This window comes from Micropterus dolomieu, linkage group LG14 (genome assembly GCF_021292245.1).
Source record: "Micropterus dolomieu isolate WLL.071019.BEF.003 ecotype Adirondacks linkage group LG14, ASM2129224v1, whole genome shotgun sequence".
In the NCBI taxonomy this organism is placed as follows: domain Eukaryota; kingdom Metazoa; phylum Chordata; class Actinopteri; order Centrarchiformes; family Centrarchidae; genus Micropterus; species Micropterus dolomieu.
The window spans coordinates 21,061,856-21,080,987 of record NC_060163.1 but is presented as its reverse complement, the minus strand read 5'-3'; the positions used below and the strand labels follow the sequence as shown (position 1 = coordinate 21,080,987).

Genomic DNA, 19,132 nt, shown 5'->3' with positions numbered 1-19,132 from the left:
ATTAGCAGATTGAGGCCAGAGGTTTGCATGCCTATACGATAGATGTAATCTCACTGAATATTGCCAGACCTTAGCCCAAATGTTTTTTGTTTATTTGAACAGCTCAAAATTACCCATTATCATATGTAAAAGTAAAAGTATTATGACTGAAAAAGTGTTCTGATGTGTGGCAACAACAGATAGGTGAATACATAATTTCATGAAATGGCCTGTTGTTTTCTGTTGAGCGGAAATTTAAGTTATTTAGCATTTTTTGTTTTGGCCTGCCTCCTTTTAAGTTCCTTAGAGATAATTGTACATATGGATACAAAGATAACTCCTAACCACTTTGCCTGAGATTAAAAAAAACACCTAAAGATGTCCTCTATGGACATTACTGGTTTCACGGTAGCTAAACGTTGAACAAGTAGAGAGCAGTGTGTCTTTTCAAGGCGGGTGAGAATATTGAGGAAAAGATGATATGTATGTATTTTTGTTTACTGATTCCCCCCCCCCCGAAACTCAAGTTTGCCCTCTCTATCTGAAGGTAACTTAGCCAAAGGCAAGTGGGAACACTCTTTGTAATGCTGAGATCCGTGGATAATTAACAAAAGCAGCCCTGTTTATGGCTTGCCCGTCAGCCAACACTGAATGCTAATTTGATTCAAACCGAGAAGCTTTTGGGGCAAGGGCATCGTTGCTGGAAAACAAAATGGTTACCGACACACACCAAGGCTTTCCTGAGGCCTTGGGTGTGTCTCACATTCTCAAAAACATGAATAGGGAAGTTTACCTATTTAGCCCCAAATGGTAAGATGGTCTCATAGGGCTTTACAATCTGTACAGCATATTACTTTTTTATATTATAGTGGATGTAATTTGTTTTAAAATGGCACATAGAATGTTAAATCTGTTAGGCTCTCCATCCTGCCATTTGAGGAGAGCCTATAGCTTGCTAGAGGCAGGATTAATTAAAACCAGATTATGTGCATTCATGTGGTCAGCTGGTTATGGCCATGTTGGCAAATTGACATATCAAAAGAATTTTCTCCATCACTAATGGCTGCCCTGAATATGCATGCATTATATAGCACCTAATGTAACTGTCTCTACACTATTGTAATGTGCTCTGTAGCATTATGAAGATGTGACATTATTACCATGCACCCTAGATTTAGACTTGCTGTCATGTCTCACTACTCTGTAGTCAGAGTAATTGTGTCCGTGCTTTCAGCTTCTTCTCTTAATACTTGAAATTTAAAAAAGAGCTCTTGCTTGGTCTCCAATGACTATTATTCAGACTGAATTTCCTGAATCTTAACTGCCACCCAAGTCTTCAGTCCGTCATTATGTAATCACACAGCATAGCCTGAACAGTAAAAAGCCACAGGTGATACTTGGCATACAAAAAAGGTTGTGTTTTGTATGACCACGTTTTTTTGGTTTTGCTCATAATACCATAAAACTTTGATTAATAGCCCAGGCTTTTATTTGCTAAAATCACTGAATTGACCCTGCCTTTATTTGGGACAGGCGTCCATATGGGACACGCTTTTAATTCCTTTTGCACAAAACGGAAACTACTTTGAAAACTGTTAATTTATTTCAAACAGTATGAATATTACTTGTATGAAAAATATTATTTCAAATACAGTAATTTGTTTGATTTAGCTCCGACAGATGGCTTATGCACTTTTATTTTGTAGACAGCAATGTAACGAAAACAAACATACCCAACAACACAGTGCAGGATGAGAGAAGTATGGCAAATATGGAAGAAGTGGCTCGTTGTTTCCGTTAAATGAACTGAACATTTGAATTGTGGAGAATCTAACCAATCTAACGATGTGTAGCATGTTCATATTGACATAGGTTATTGACCATAAGTTTAAACATTAATTTGCACGATCTAAGCAACTTAGAAGCAGCTAAAGTGGGTGACGCAAATAAGCTTTTTAGAGGTGAATCTTAAGCTTGATTTATACTCCTGCATCGGGTCTAAATGCGTACCCTATGGCGTAGCTACGCACGTAGCCATGTATTTATATTTGTGCGTCTGTGCGTCGCCATCGTTCTGCAATTACACTGCCAAACGCTAGTTGCCGGTAGCGCTACAGCATTCACTGTATTGACTTTTGCCGGCCGAGCAGGCTAATTTCCAAATGTAAAATGTTTCCTAAAAATAAAATGTTATTGACCGAATGGATCACTTTCTGATTTGAAGAAGAAGACTATAACAACTGTAAAGTAATGGTGCAGCAGAAGCAGTAGGAAGGTAATCACAGCTTAGTGCAGCAAAAGTTGAACAAATAAGTACAATATGTTATTCATTTTAGCTGTTTAACGTTGTTTATCTAAATAATCGTATAATCTTTAAAAATAAGCATTTTGTTAATGTTGGTCCAAAGTTTTATATTTCTATTAAGATCCTTATCCACATTTTCTATTGTTCTGTGTTTTTGTTAATCTCATTTTATTACAATGTGGTATTTTATTCTGTTTTATTCATTTTATATGCAACATTTGTGGGCATCCTCAATAAACAGATGCATCAATCATGCTGGTTGTGTTATGGTCTTTGGTTTTCTATTTGTGCCTGCTTACTATGCCAACATGCAATGAGACTGTTGAAACTGCTTGCCTTTAATATCCTTCATTGGTGTTGAAACATGCATATCAAGATCGGAGCACTTCCTGTAAGCTTGGAGGCATTGCGAGGCTCCCCAGCCAACCGATAACAGTTCCTATGGTCCGCGTCTCCTTGACGTGTAGTTAAATTTTTGAGGAGGTGCACGTCAGGCTACGGCGTAGGGTATGAGGCTACGCAGAGGCAACACCGTCGATTCAACACATAAATCACACTTTAGTAAATTCAATGGGTTGCATACTCAGCCGCGCTATATCCTTCTGTTATTTGTGTTATCTTCCCTTAAATGCATTGGAAAAAATAGAATAGAGGTGTTTCACTGTGTATGTTAAGGGTCCTCCTCAGGTGATTTTGATAAAGCAAACTACACTTCCTGGACAATACGCCAGTTTCATTCAAATATGCTCTAATCTGAGCATTGAATGTATCTGAAATGAGGCTGTGAAAAGGCTGCTTCCCCTCTTTTCACTCAATCCAGTTTCCCAACATTTTTTAATGTAGGTTTTTGTGTAATAAATTTCAGTCCACTGTTTCAGTTAATCTGTTATTTTGGCAGTTAGATTACACAAATAATAGTGTGCATCACTAGGCGCTCTTAGAAGTGAGTGACATGGCTCTGTCAAGTTACGGAAGGAAGGGAGATACTGTAAATTGCATTCTGTTAAACCTGATGTGATCATGGTGTGTGGCCATAGATAAATTGTACTTTTCAGCAGTAAACAGGTAATATAATTTTAATATTTGTTTATTGTTCTGTATTCTTTGAAAGATTTGTTTCAGTCAAGTTCACCCTATGGTAACCTGAACAGGTGGTAGGTTCCAGTTAGTTGAGGCTGACCAGGTAAAAAGCCAATTACTGGTCTATAGTAGTATGAGTGGTAGCTGGCTTTGATGCTGCGGGCTTTACCTATTATTGTTTTTCCTCTTTTCTTCATTTTTGCCTGTGTTTGATTTTTATTTGTGTTTAATAAATGCCACCTTACATTCATGGACTCCTGCCTATCATTCTGCTTCTTGAACGTCCCTTTCAAGTTTCCGGTGCCATACAACAACGACTGCCTTTTATACAGGGTGGCGGCACTGAAGAGCACAAAAGGATTAGCAAGTCTGCCTTTGTGTCTCTGTCTCGGTATAGCATTACTTGTGTTCTGTGAGCATATTGGTCCACCTGTTCTCTTCCACCACCCATTCCTCTCTCACCTGAGGAAGTCGTACTGCTGGGTTGGGTGTGGACCCCTGTCTGTCTTTGTTTCACAGGAGACGCTGCAGAGAGTTAAAAGGATCTTCAGCTATATGATGACATGGCAGTCTGTCAGACTCTGGCATGGAGTAACTGTTGATTACCATTCACAAGCTAGACCAAAGTGTGTGTCTCTGGGTGTGTGCAGCTTGAACATACGCGCTAACTCCTAACTGTACACGTCCCTTACTACTATTTATATGAGGCAATGCTTTTTCCTTTTGTAGCTAACCCCACCTAGGGATCACAAAGGGATTGTAAAACCTTCTTTGTTTATGTCTACAGCATAACATTACTTTACACTTTTATGCTTTATACTTTAATAACTGTTTTTTTCTCACCTCTTACCAAGTCTCAGGTAAGCCATTTTTTTTAGAAACATAGCTGCATTGTCTGCACACAAACAAAAGTGAGATATATATACTGTAAATGTGACTGTATAAATTAACTGGCCTCTGTCATTAAGTCTGTGTTGTTGTTTTTTTTCATACATTCTCAAAATCTATGTCTAAAGGTAAACCAATTTTTATTTCCCCCCCTCATCAACATTTTTTGGCATGTGAAAATAGAGTCCTTGTAAAATCATTAGGGATGAGCATAAGTCATTTACGTATAATTAAATTATTATAGATTATTATATATTATAGAGTACTCGCACAAAGATATCTAATATAAGAATAGATATTCATAGATAGCAGTTACATCACTGTGTCCTGTCCAGACTCGAGTTGCACTCGTCCACTTCGGCATTATCTGCCTGCCCGCATGCCTCAAACACAAGAACTATGAACACACAAAAAAGGCCTTGAAGTGCAATACGTGTTAATCAGTGTCACCATACGTCACTCCTTCAAGTAGAAGGAGGTAATCACTGCGGTGTTCCCATTCATTTTACACCCACACAACTGTAATCAGTTTGAAGATGATAGCAATTGGGGTGTGTGCCCATGAGTGGTTATACGTGTGTATTACTCTGAATGCATTTGTCTGAGTTCCCCAGATCCTGGGGATTAAACATTTCTCTGTGCACTGGTGCTGGGGTGGGGGGTGTCCTGTGCTTTTGCACTTTTCTCCTGTAGGCCTTTTATCTGTATGCTTCTCTTGCAGTAATTGCTTATAAAGAGATAGTGTAGGTAGGGGAAAAGTGGCTCCAATTTCATCAGCGCACACATTTGAATGGCAGTTAAATGCTTTGAAATTGTCTTTGTTAAAGACTTTGTTACATCTTTTTATACAGTTTGCTGTAAAGTAGGAAGGAAGTGTCGAAGGAGGTAAAGGGAAATGTTACACTCATGGTATGGACAAGTTGCATTTTCACCTAGTCTATAAATGTTTTAACAAATGTAACCTTTAAAATGACATATAGTTGTAAGACTTTATTAATGTGCGCCAGTTGTCTGTCAGTAATCTAGGCTAAAATAGCGTTATTCTCGGGTTTGTGACCGCCATTGCAACTCACCCTAGGAACGGTGCCAGCACTTACTCACCCCCATTCAGACACATTGGAAGCTGTGTCACGTAACATCCTGACAGGAAGAATTTCTGTTACATTCACTGGACAGATGGATGACAGCTCACTTCTAGAACCCGTCGAGGAGCTAACTGGTAGCCTTTCCACTTGAGGGGATAGAGGCGAGGGGATACAGAGAATATGGCAGAAAGAAGGATGGGTCTCGAGGGCAAAGCTCTGACTGTGAAGGAGGACAGATTCTGACAGGAAGTTTGTTACCCTGTTCACATAGTCTCATCCCATTTGCTCTAGCAAACAAGATTGAAACTCATGGATAAATTATTTACTCCTGCCGCTTTTTGCCACTGTTTACTGTCTGTTCCCTTGTGTTGGGTGTATCAGCAAATGTTCCGCCTCCGTATAAACATAGTTCAGTCTTTTCCTTATACTGTTTCCTGTCACTCAAAAAGTCAAACTAAAAAAGAAGAGGGTTAGCACACTAGGATCTGAGAACCACAACTCTTTCTACTTTAAAAGGGATGTAGCAGCTGTATGGCTTTTTTTTAAATCTAACACCAGCCCTGTGTGATGGTTGAGGAATACTCCCTCCTACTTCTTGAGTTCAGTTCAGAGCAGACCCTTGATATTAACCATCTGTTCTCTTTGTCTTTTCCTTTTTGGATCAAGGAGGCTGTAGTTGTGAAGCTCTATAGGATGTGATTCACTATTTTAGCAGTTTTACTTCACTGCAGGGACTGAAGAGATGAAACTTGACAATCTTTACAAAGATTTCTTTGCACACATTATTTATAGGAAGAATACTAGAACCTTTCCAGTCTTGCCCTTGTCTTGTCTCTGAACCAAAGTGTTCTGCTCTGAGCTGCGTGTGTGTATTATCAGAAGTCTAGTTTAAAGAGCATGCTGGTGAGGAGAAAGGGAGGGAGAACAAAGATGCTGATTGAACAATGTAAAGCCTGTGTCACTTTGTGTTCAGTTTGTTAAATGTGCAGGATATTTTCAGAAACAACCTTACCTTGGAGGAAAAGCAGGCAGTATGAGACCTGTAACCCGCGCCCCAGCATGCCAGAGTGCTTACCACAAGCCAGAGATAAAAAAGAACAAATAGAAATTGAGTAATAATACATTTTGTTTTAGTTTACCCACAGTTTGGCAAAACAATAGAAAGGGTGTGTTTTTCATAGATCGTGGAATCGGATGTCTTATCTGTTTGATATCTGTTTATCTTTGTTATGAATAATAAATGAAATGTATTTCATGATAAAGCCAATGATTGTAAATGCAAACACTGAAAATCCCAGCTGTCTGGTTTGCCCGTCATGACAGGCCTCTTGTGGTATTCCTAACAATGTAGCATATTGAAAGATTTTTTGCCCGCAAAGTTGACTTGTTTCATTAATAGGTAGTTGACCTTCATCCAGAAATTAAATTTAATATCCTTAAAAGGTAATGCTATGGACGAGTGTGGAAAACACTGGCTGCACACAAAGATCTAGACCTCACTATGTTGTTGTCGTCTTCTGTGGCCCTCATCATTTCGATTTGAAAGTCTTGTTGACTGAGCCTGTCCAGATGAAGGCATGGATTTTGCCAAGGGTCACTGCTGCAAATACAAATTTGCAAGAGGTGCTGATGGCTGCTGTCATGTTTGAGAGAAAAGTGAGGGCCTTCATGTGTGTCCGCTCCTTATCACTTCGAATTTCCATGGGGTGCATTTTTTTCAAGATGTTCAGGACTAGCCGTATCAGAGCCGTATTAAAGCTGACGTACACACACATTCACACCCATTCCAGTCTCCTTGTGGTCGGCCACAGCTGCGGACGAACAATCTAAACACTCTCTCAAACATACACACGGTCATGCACATGCCTCTTCTTCAACTGCACCCAAACTGCTGAGAGCTTTTCAAACTGCATGTCATGTCAGTCACACCCTCAGTTATTTCCAAATGCCCACTGATGGCGGAAAGAACTGTTTATTTCTTTTTAAACAAGTGACCTCACACACACACACACACACACAGTCTGGTTTTATGTTTTCAGCTTTCACTGATATGTTTTCCCACAGTGTGTGAGACTGAATAGAAAGCAGTCAAGTGTGTACACAGTTAATGGTAATCAGGAAGTGTAGTGAAATGCCCTCATTAGTAAGAACGTTAACTTATCAGGCTCAGACTAGCGATATGGCTAGCCAGCGCTCCAACTAAGGCATTTGTCTTGTTTGCACATTTGATATGTTTACAGTGGAGTGAAAATGAATTTCTCAGCCAGCATGCCCCAGTGGCAAATGATACCAAAACCACTTTCTGCAAATGAAGATTAATATTGGAAACTGCAGCAATTTCACTAAAGGATTTGGCCACAAGCCCAAATATGCAGTATTCTGGAACATTCTTATGGTGTGAGGTATATTTTGACCAAAATGGCAAATTTTTTTAATCAAGTCTGGGGCCATAAGTGGTAGGCGCTCTTTCTGTAACTTAAAATAAACATAACCAGTAATGAAATACCTCTTTGTGAGAGAGGGTCTCTTGATCCGGAAGATTTGCTGTCGCCCCCACTGCCATCCACTAAGAGTTTGGCTTGTAATCCAAGTCCTCCGTCACACTAGGAGGCACTGTGGCCTGGTCATAACACAGCATTAATGATGAAAATAGTGATATGATCCAACACACAAGGCATATATTCCCCTAGACCACCTGCCTTAGCAGCTTAAGATGGTCTACGCAGAACAGAAATAGGCAACACTCATTTATCTTTATTTGCACACCAAAAACATTTCTTTATGTTGTCTATGGAGGAGGCAAAGCAGCAGCTGTCAAAGCCAGAAGAAAAACAGCGTATAAGAATAATCCTCTACTTTTATCATTTTCTGTTTTTCTCCGTTTCAAGCTTCATCCTCTTTCCCCTCTCATTCCCTCTCTTCATGGCTCAGGCAGTGAGAGTATAGCATGCCTCTGCCATGCGGTAAGCTTTCCCAGATCCTACCCATATCTTCACAGGCAAAGGGGCTGATTAGGGCAGAGGTAATGTGGCTCTGCTCAGCATTAATTGGCTGATTAACATAAGGACAGTTTAGCACTTCACTGTCCCACACTCAGGCCATTAATCAAGAGAGAGGCTGTTCCAGCTGAACCGCTGCCAACAGCTCTACACAGACTACTATAAAGAGAGGGAAAAGGGTTGTGGGTTCAGCACACAGATGAAAGGGAGATCCACTCTTTGGCCAGACAGGGTATTGCAGTTTCTACAGCGGTACCTAGGGAGAATGAAAGCAGACTGTAGAGTATAGTAGCAGGATGAAGACGAAGAAGTATGGGTAGTTTCAGCTTTCTTTTTAATGTCTGATTCTGTTCACATGCCTGAGTCACTGTGCAAACATTGAAACGTGGATGACTTGATCGTGAAAAGACTTCTGGATCATAGGTTATGTGATTTTTGTTTTCCCTCTTTTTCTTGATTTCTTCTCTTGTGAATTAAGCAGTACAAACAATTTGGGCTTTTCATGTCTAATCACACCAGCTGATCCCCTATCATTTCATCACATCAAAGGATCGCAAGAGGGCGAGGAAGCCCGCAAACATCTGCCAGCTGTCCATATGTAGCATTCCAGACACAGACACGTCTCCTTTTTTTTAGCTTTCACCTCAACTGCAGATAGTGTGAACTAAATATTGCTATTTTCTCAGTGACAGGAATTATGTGAAGATGTTCAGATGTCAGTTTCTAGTTTATGTCCCAAAGGTATTTTGAATTCCAACTTTTTGCAACCAAACCATGGATGAACTCTTTTTCATCATCGTTTGGTCTTACCTGCATGATTTCATCTTTACATTTTTTGCATGAAAGGGAATTCTTTACTCAAGTTTTTAGACAGCTTAAGTTAAGTTATACACGAGTACTTGGTTGCGTGCACTGGGTTGTGCTGATGCTCATGATGCATTTTATGTAATGTGAAAATCAATCCCTTCTGTACCTGCACCTACTTGAATCTATATCATGGCACACATTTCTACCCATGTACCATTTCTACCTGTTATAACAGTCACCCTCGCTGTTAATGTTCCTGCTTCCTCGTCTCGTCTTTTATTTGCCTTTATTCCATTATGACTTTAGACTTGTTTCACCTCTGCTTTCCACACACACACACACACACAAGTTCTTGCTAACAAGTACTTTAGAAGTGTTTAACAGGTTATTCAGGGAAGCAGTGCAAAATCACAGCATTGCTCACATAGCTCCAAGACTATTCATTTGACTCAAGAGACATCAATAGCATTTCTGTGACAGAAGAGCAGTCCCACTTCTACCACAGAAACACCTTGAAATAACCTTAATAAAAGAGTTATTGTGTGGGGCTGCATGGCTTGTCTCTTTTGTTCCATTCCTTTTCTTTCATTTGACTTCAAAATGTTGTGAATGTCTGCCAGAACACATTGAATTGACTTCTGAGGAAAGCTTAATCTATGTAAATCTTTTGCTGCTTGTTTGTCAAATGGTTGATCAGAGACAGTTCACAGTTGGTGTTGAAGGGGGTATTGAGAGCTCTCGTGCTTTTTTAAGTAGACTTGGCTCGCATGCATCGGAGCACCACCCGCCCCTGTGGATGTTTGCATCCGCCATTCAACTCCAGTGTGCAAACAGGTGACATTCTGACAAGTGATGACTTGGTCTTATTGTTGGGTTTAGCCCGTGCACCTGGGTTTACCTCAGCAGAGTGAGAGAGACGCACTGTTTAGGCCAGCTGATGTTTCTGAGTGAGCCATACAGCTGCTCAGCTGTGTGTGTGTACTTGTGCCTGTGTTTAAGCGCGCACTCTTGAGTAAACACAGTAAATGCACAGTGTGCGGTTACGGTATCACTCCTCTCCTCTCAACCTTCACTGCACTTCCTATTGTTGATTTTGCAGGAGGTGTGGGGTTGGTAAGGCAACTTTTCTCCCATGAGGATCACAAGGAGTGGCTGTTGCACAAAGTACAAGGTAGTCATTTTTTCATTGTCCTTAATTAAGTGGTTATACAAGCCAACTTCATGACATCCAGTGAGTGAACTTAAACATTTTACGCACGTAAAAACTACGCAGCCCTTCAAGTCCTTCTGCTTCAGTGTTGCCATGAATTATATCATGATGCAAAGCAGTAGCTTCTATAGCTTCTACACAAGAATAGGAAATGCCTGCCTGCATCCTGTTATCAATTGAGCCCTGGTGGTTGGCTGTGGATCACGTTCTGTCTTTGATAGCGCAGAGGATCTGACCCCTTCTCCTTTGCTTCTCACTTTGGTCTCGCCTCTTTTCCATCCTCATCTGGCAGATAATTGTCCCTACACTTATGGGTTTTGTGTATGTGTTTGTGTTCATAATTGAAAGCAGCTGCCGGGCTCTCCATAACTTCCGGTTCAGTCCCCCAGCTGCCCCTCTATACAGTCGATGTCCCAGGCTGATCCAAAGGGTTGAGGTTTGTATCTTAAGCCCGATATATTTTAGAACTTTGTTTTTTTTTGGTGAAAGGAACGCCAACCCATCAAAAATGCCTCATTATGCTCCCATGCTCAGCATTGTCAGTGAAAGAATCATGATTTAACTGCAGAACTCACCTAGGTTATGCCTTATTTTTATGATGATTTGATTAAAGGCATATTTACATTTAGTAATATTAAATATACATTGGTCAGAAGTGCCCTACTGGAGATTGAAGTTTTTGCTAAAAGCTATAACCACTGAATGTTGTGCCAGTTAATTCTGCTCAGCTTATTTGGTAATGCACGCGAAGACTTGTCAATTTTAAACTGGTGCAGTCTGAACCAAACCTCTAGACCTACCTGTAGCAACACACGTGCATGCACACAAAACACAAATGGCCCAATTACTTTAATGCCATCACTGTAACACATGGCAGTGTTGGGCGGAAATAATGACACGGGCTGAGAGGGCTGCTGATGCGAACCAGATGAGGCACTCGGACTTAAAAGGCAGAGCGCGAGGAACGAGAGCAGAACTGGACAAACTGTGAAATGACAACATGGCACACGCAGTGGGGTGGTCCGGGTGACTTTGACATTCACGTCAAATCATCTGCATACACATACGACAGGTTCATCCAAACGATGGCAACACTCCCAATCTTGTGTTTTGAAATACTTTCTTTACTCACTCTGGAAAGTTCTTTGTTTCTTATTTTATTTAATGTAGAAGTGCCTTAAATGCCTATGTGGGCACAATGCACAGATCACCATTATTCACAATATCTGCTTCTCCTTTTTTTAACATGATGTTATTGGAAACTAAGTAAATCTTTTTTTTATGTGTGCAGTGTTACAGCAAGCTTGGCCCCGGGCCTGCCTGAGGCCTGGTTCAGCACTTCTCTGCTTTGGCCTGGCCACGAAGTGTATTTGTCTCTCATGCGGCCCCTGACCTTTTGACGCATTTCCCGACCCAGGAAATAGAATTAACACCTCAGCCTGGACCTTTGGGTCCCACAGCCGCATACACAGCTGTCCATTAGCCTGGCCCAGTCCAGTCAGACTGAGCTAGCTAGTGCTCCACTACAACTGAACCAAAGATGGAAGGAAGAAAGCAGGAGATTTTCTTTGGCGCATATGGAGAGAGCTTATTCTACCGATAATTTTAATGCCTTCTGGGGCATTTTATTGCCACAACAATTTCGGCAGTAACTGGAGCCAAATATGGAGATATTTATCTAACTGTTGTAGGCATGACCATCAAAGGCTGTGTTTCTCCCAAATGCCAGACCTCATCTAAGAAAGCCAAATTGTTGTCAGACATGTTTGATCTTTTCGTTGGTGCTTGTTATTTAGATCTTGCAGCCCACTCCCTATTGTTCTACACAATAGAAAATCTATACGAAATGAAATGCAATGCCTTCCACCAGGAGTTTTTTTTTAATAATATGGTGGCTTTTCGATGTCATGAGTGCAGTAAATCTGGGAACTGGGTTTTTAAGTGGATTATCTATTTATTAGATATTTTAGGTGAACCATATATCAGAAGAGATGGATCTTGATATTCCACATTCTAAGTGCTTTATCTGTTTTCTTCATTAGTCAAAGGCTCTTATGCAGGCAAGCAAACACACATGTATGTGCATTTGCTCACTTATATACACACACACACACACAGATTAGCCAGTTCCTGCTTTTAAGCACCCCATGTGTTTGCATTTTAGTCACACATTGCCAATCTCATGGGAGCACTTTGAAGCATACTCCTCCAGAGCAGATCATAAAACAGGAGTATAAGTAGTTTTTCACATAGTTGTATCCCAGAACACCCCCCACCAACACCACCACCTCCTGTCCCAACAGCTCACTGCCTCCACCTTCCACCTCCTGTCCATTTACTCTCCAAGTGCATTTTTTTTGATTTGCTAGGACCATACCTTAAGTGGCTCCCCTCGCATTGTTTCTCTCCAGATGTTGCGTAGATAGACTCACAGAGGCAGCCATGGTGGAAGTCATGTGATCCTTATAAATTTAACCTAGTTGATTTACATTTCTGTGAACATTAACGTGACCAACATCAGAAAGCATGCAGAGAGAGAGAAATGTAAAATATTTCATAGTGGCTGTTTCTTTCCATTCACACCTTTTTTTTGTTTGTTTGGATCAGTTGGATCAAATTTAAATGTTCTAAACCACATCTGTACCTTTTGAGCTGTAGTGTAGGAGGTGTGTAATCTACAGTGTTGCCTATTCTGCTTTAACACCCAAAGTGATCCATTTTCACTGCTGCCTGTATGAGTTCAAGAAATAGTGTGTGTGCATTGAAGGAGATGGATGTGTGTGTTTGTGTCTCCTGCATTAACCCACTTCCTGTTCTGTCTCAACAGTACTTTGAGGTGCCCTTCGACTCCAACATGAACCGCACAAAGAACCGTCCACTCGTCAGAGGACAAATCAGGTACAGGTTTCTGTCTTTGTGCTTACTTAATAACATTAATGTCATGATTTTCTCTATGAAAGATTTGGCATAGCAACCCCATTTGCAACTTTTATTACTTTAAACTTAAGCCGTGTTTCAACCAAAGGAACTATACCCTGGAACTAGGAACCTTTGGAGGAATTGCGTTTCCACTGAAGGAACCAGGGTCTAAATTTAGTTCTATGGTCTTTATTTTACCCCCAAAAAAGTCCCTGCTCGGGGGGGTAGTACTTTCCGAAAGTACCGGTACTTTGGGGGGGGCGAGGCTTGCCTTGCAGTGAATTTCTGAATGGGTGAGTAGAGGCTACTGGCTTTAAATCGAGCATGTTGGCTGTTCTGCTAGGCCTACTGCTCCTCTCTTTTCGACCGTTGTTTGCAAACCAGTAAATCACAATCAACACTCAGATAGCACACAAGTCTCATCGATGTCCGCCTGAGATCGTACGTCGGCCGCCTGAGATCGTACAGCAGCATTTAAATGTATGCGGTGTGTTTACAGCTTACAGCTGAAGGAGTTAAGCTAAATACTGGGACAGAAGTTGTTGTTTCCAGTCGGGAAGTTTTTACACAGAGCCGAAGTCGGTCTCCTCTTCTCCAAAACAAATGGAACAGCTGATTACAGCAGGTAATAAAGCTAGTTAAAAATCCCGTTCCTCCAATGCTCAGGCGGACACAGACATGTGGGCTGAAGCTGTAGTCTGTTGTCTTATTTTTGTGTTGCTTTCTCTGTGCTGGAGTTATTTTAAGAACTTGATGGCTTCCAGTTTATTGAGTTTGTAACAAACTTTATCGTGTGTCTCTTCATTATACTCCCACACAAAAAAGCTGTTTTTAATGGCCAAGCATAGCCTATAGTTTTCATTATATTCCAGTCAAATCGGATGTTCATTTATAAATTTTGCTCAAGGATAGTTGTTACTAAATAATGATGCCTGTGCATCGCTTTGTACGGCGTAGGCCTACAGCCTACAGCTGATTAATTTGACTAATCATCGCAGATCTTTAGACCACGGTGGAAACACACACAACAATGGGCTGAAGGAACCTTTTAGTTGACAAAGTCTGCTCCTGTTCTCTTGCTCACTGACATTATCCTTGCTTATTCTTGCTTTTACATTTTTCCAGGGGTTGAAACATAACCTAACAGCTTGTGATGTCAAAGCATATATGTATTGGCCGGCAGTATTATAATGAACAACACACCGTAAATGAAACAAAATGGTAGCATTGATAGTAGCACACATGCCATATTTACATTCACTTTTAGTTGTGGAGATATTATGGCGCTGAAGCAGACCAGTAACTTAGTATGTAGAGTAGCAGCAGCCAGAGACCGTAGAAATGCATGCCAGCAATGACGATACTCTGCTTTTCACCTGTCAGGTGTAATGCGAGCTTGGTACCAGGTCGGGTTGGAGGAGGGACGAGGTTGAGATTAGGGTGTAGTTTACCCGACCACCCTTGCTTTGCTACCTACCTTTTTTTAGATGGCAGATAGCCTCTGCATTGGTGCTCAGTGAAGTGCATGCATCGCCACGCTCCTACAAATGTGAAATCTGACTCAGTGGCTGGATATGCTCGTCTCTACCTGTCCCGCCGGGAGACTGCCACCCTTTAGCACTGATGCGTGAACCAAAAAAACACAAACCCAACCACACGTCCTCTTCGCCCATTGTCCTTGCCAGGAAACTGCCTCCTTTGCATTTCACTCTTACGGGAACAGCTCCATTTGTCTCCTTTCATTTTTATTCAGAAGGAACAAAAGCAAACAACCTGTTGACATAAGAGGATTAAACATCATACAGAACAGTAAAATTCACATGCAGCCACCACGATGAAGCTAAAAATCGCTGTTGCATTCTAATATAAACCAGCAAAATAGACCCTTAATGGCTGAGCAGCCTGTTAGCACCATAACCTGACATTGACCCAGAGCCATCTCATCCCAGTTTCAGGAATTCTCCATTGACACTCTGTTTGAAAGTGGACTCTCGTGCTGTTGATCTGGTGATTGAAGATGTTTTCTCACTGTCTAAACACAGCCTCTTCTCTTAGGCTTTTAGCCTGTCCCTGACAAGAGGAGGTGTCTGTCTGTGTCTCTGAGACACATAGAATCACTAGATATCTCTCTCTTTGTCTTCCCCCTCTCACTCACACACACAATCTTATGTACAGACAGCGAGCAGATGGGAGGCTGGACTGTCCTGTCAAACAAGACCACATTTTACACATTCTGCATGCTGTCCTCAGGACAAGGTCTTTGTATAAGCCAAATGACGCTCCTCCGCTACATCTGTCTTTCTGCAGGAGTCTGTCTGCCCAACATGATGTCAGCATCGGAAATATTTTTTCATTTCATGTCATGACTACAATAGTGTATCATCTTTCCCACCTTTTATTGTTGTTCTGTGAAATGTGGATGACAGTCCCCCCCCGTCCTTTGTTGTGGTTTTTTTTGAGTTTGAGGCTTCCACATGTGAGGATGCTGAATAGCTTTCAGTTTGGTCAATGGAACAGTTTGGGACACACATTGCAGTTATTGAGTCGAAGTACGGTTTGGACGTCACGACTGTTTACCCAATTGGACTGAGACCGTTATCGTCTGAGTCAGCTGGTCTTGAGAGGAGATAAAATCATACAGTATGTGGTATTGAAGGATTCTAATCATTTGCCTTCTAATAAAGTCTCTGCTTGTCATTCTCATTAAGGTTATTCAAATAATTTAACAGAAATCTTTTACTAGCTGTTTCCTGAACATCTGACAGTGTAATTTGCTTTTATCAAGAATTAAATTTCAGGATCAACTATTTTAATCAGGTTTAAGTTTTATGACAAAATCACGAATCAGGATTATTAATACTTTTTTCATCCAAAAATCATAATACATTGACCACTTGAATATCTAACAGGTAACTAAGGTTTACGTAGAATAATTCTGTTTCTTTAACCTAATGGGTAAGTCCCTTGTGTTTTACATTTAGATCCCTGGTTTTGATTGTGGTCCAACCGGACGGCCACATCTTGGGCTTTTTGCATTGACATTAGTCACCTGACGTTAGTACTGCGGCTGTGTCAGATTGTAAGCTGAGGACAGTAAACCCGCCTCAGGCCATGTGACGCACTCCCTCCCCTGACCCCCGCAGAGCCAACCCACAGCCAAGCCAGACTGTCGACAGCTCATAGCCAGCCTGCACGGCCCCACCTCAGCCCACATAAAACAGGCATAACACCACTAATCACATTAATGCACCAATCTCCCTGCTCGGCCACACCACCAAAATAAAAGCCCTGTTTGCTTTTTGAAGAAAAGGCCTGCGTTTGGTCAAGATTTTAATCTACTCTCTCTTTAATTTATGGAGCATTTACTGGTGAATTTGAACCAGACCTTGCCACCACTGCTTTCAATAAAAGATGAGGGGAGGAGGAGGAGGAAGTCTTCATCCGGCTAAAAGCCCGAGCCGCAGTGGTTTCCTTCAGCTAGTTTTGATCTCTGGCGTGTGCGCATACCCTTCATCTTGCAGAGCTCCTTTTATTCCTGACAAACTCTTATCAGATGCGCTTCCTCCAAGCCTCCTGTTATGAGCCTCAGCCATGCACGGCTGCGGCTGTCAGTGTGTGGCCCCCATGGGTCTGCGTGTGTGTGTGGAACATGTGGAGGTATCATTGTCTTATCTGGTGTCTGCACAAGCCCACAAAACTTTATCATCCCATGGTAATGGGTGTTTGTCTGGCTCTGAATCTGTGTATTGTAACTTGCCTTTTATCAAAAGAACACATCTGAAACTCATCTTTTAAACTTGCCCTTGTTTACTTTTTCTTTATCTTGCCATTTTAGCTGAGTCTCACAATCTCTCCCTCTGTTTCGCTTCCTTTTTCTGTCCCTTCTTTATATCAGTCCCCTCCATGCAGTGTCCTTTGCTCTGGCCTGTGGAGTTCCTGGAATTGCTCTGCTCACGCTGGTGGTAAACCCCTTGACGGGCTTCCTGGGGACCCTCAACATCTTTCTCTACACCTGTTGCTACACACCGCTCAAGAGGCTCAGCATCGCCAACACCTGGGTGGGAGCAGTGGTGGGTGCTATACCTCCTGTCATGGGCTGGACGGCTGCCACAGGTTGTCTGGATCTAGGTATGACTCACCAGCTGAGATATGGGGTATTAGTGGACTCATGTGTATGTACATATGTAGATAGTAGTGTTTAAAATTGTTTTAGAGAAAAGTATTCAGTTCAAAGGCATCTTCAACTCCATTTAAATCACTTATCAAGCACAGATGCCTAAGCCTGAAATGGGTAGATTTGCTGTTTTCCTCTGCTTAAGAAAAAAGTTATGTCTTTGGGGTTTTGGACTGTTGATTGGATAAAGCAAAAGGTATTTCCAGTCTGCAATGTGTAGGGCAAAGAGGTGCTGCAAGATGTCAAATTAATAGTTATTATAGCCATATTTGTCTCCCTAGACCGCAGTGATATTTGTTTCGTTTTTTGGTGGAGACGTTCATAAATAGTCACTTTCAGCAGCTAATCAAATAGTTAAAAGTAAAAAGCTGCATAAAAAGTTAAAAGCTGCTCCTAAATAATTGTTAGTTGCAGCCCTAGTTAAATCACAGTGCTCTGTCCCTCATTAATACTTTTTTGTTAGTGGGCTGGGCTGCTGTTCTTCACTGCCTTCAACAGGACCTCTCTGACCAGGCCTGATCTCACACTACGTAAAGCTTTATTTACATATGGCTCAGAATCCCTGCAGCGCTGTTGGTGCTCTTGTTCATTGTTCCTGTGGAGTTTCAATGCACTTATTGTAAGTCATTTTGGACAAAAGTGTCTGCCAGATGAATGTAATGTTAAGTTAGTGAAGCGACAGAGACTGAGGGGCTTTTCAGCTTGTTTGGCGGACACATTAAGTGTGTTGTACTATGGAAACGGTATGAAATGTGTTTGATCATGTTGCTGCCGTATCCCGGAGACATGCACATAAAGGTTTATATTTAAGCTACAAATATTTGGTTTGCTCTTTCAACATAATGTTAATGAATTTGTTGACTTTTCATCTGTAAAATGAGAGCAGCTCTATTCCATTAAATGCTTGTTGATTTTAAGAGAGGGCTACTGATTCCATGGCAACTCATTCTATTCATGAAAGCTTTAAAAACAATCTTGCCTTTACTGCGGTTCAGCCACCGAGATGGACTTTCCCTTTAAATGAACTTCGTATTGTCAAATGATTAAGCCTAATAAAAAACATCTATATAACCAGTGTTCTCTAAATGTTCCCTCAAAGCAGCGAACAGTATTTTACAGACACAGTACTATACCAAACCCTCGCCAGTTTTCATACGAGATTTTACATGTTTACTAAAAGCAAGGCAAAAGAAAACCTGTTTACAGCTCTCTGTTATGGAATTTTCTGTTGCTTGTTCTGCCGACTCGATTTAATAAGTACTTGCAGCGAACATGACCACAGTCCACAGGTGTGTTTGTCGCCCTCCCACAGAATGTGAAACACAAGCCACTGTCAGTCTGTGCACTTGTCCTTCTGGTTTGACACATTTAAACTAGGAAATATAACAATAGTATAATGTTTCTGAGAACAGCCGTCCCTCATTAAAAAGGAACCAGTAAAGATAATCAGCAACATTTTGTGCGAGTTAGAGCTGAGACAATAACTGACATAACTTTGTATCGTGGCAGAAAAACATGCACAGTTGGAACACTGCTGTAAGTTATTAGTAAGTTAGTACTGACTGCTTTCTATTGGCTTTTAAGATTAAAGAAATGTACTTTTAACTAAAAAGTCATAACATAAAACTTTTATTTCAGCACTTGGCCTAATATTTGGCATGTTGAGAGTGAATCAAACAACAAACA

The 19,132-nt window shown here is 41.2% G+C and overlaps 1 protein-coding gene across 1 annotated transcript in view; it reads left to right on the top strand.

Annotated features, from left to right (window-relative positions):
* The window catches only part of LOC123983451 (protoheme IX farnesyltransferase, mitochondrial), a 36,553-nt gene that overhangs the window by 16,199 nt on the left and 1,222 nt on the right, over positions 1 to 19,132 (top strand). The window contains exons 5-6 of the mRNA XM_046069708.1: positions 13,181 to 13,251; positions 17,168 to 17,400. Coding sequence (XP_045925664.1) covers positions 13,181 to 13,251; positions 17,168 to 17,400 — 304 coding nt within the window. The remainder of the gene's footprint in view (positions 1 to 13,180; positions 13,252 to 17,167; positions 17,401 to 19,132) is intronic.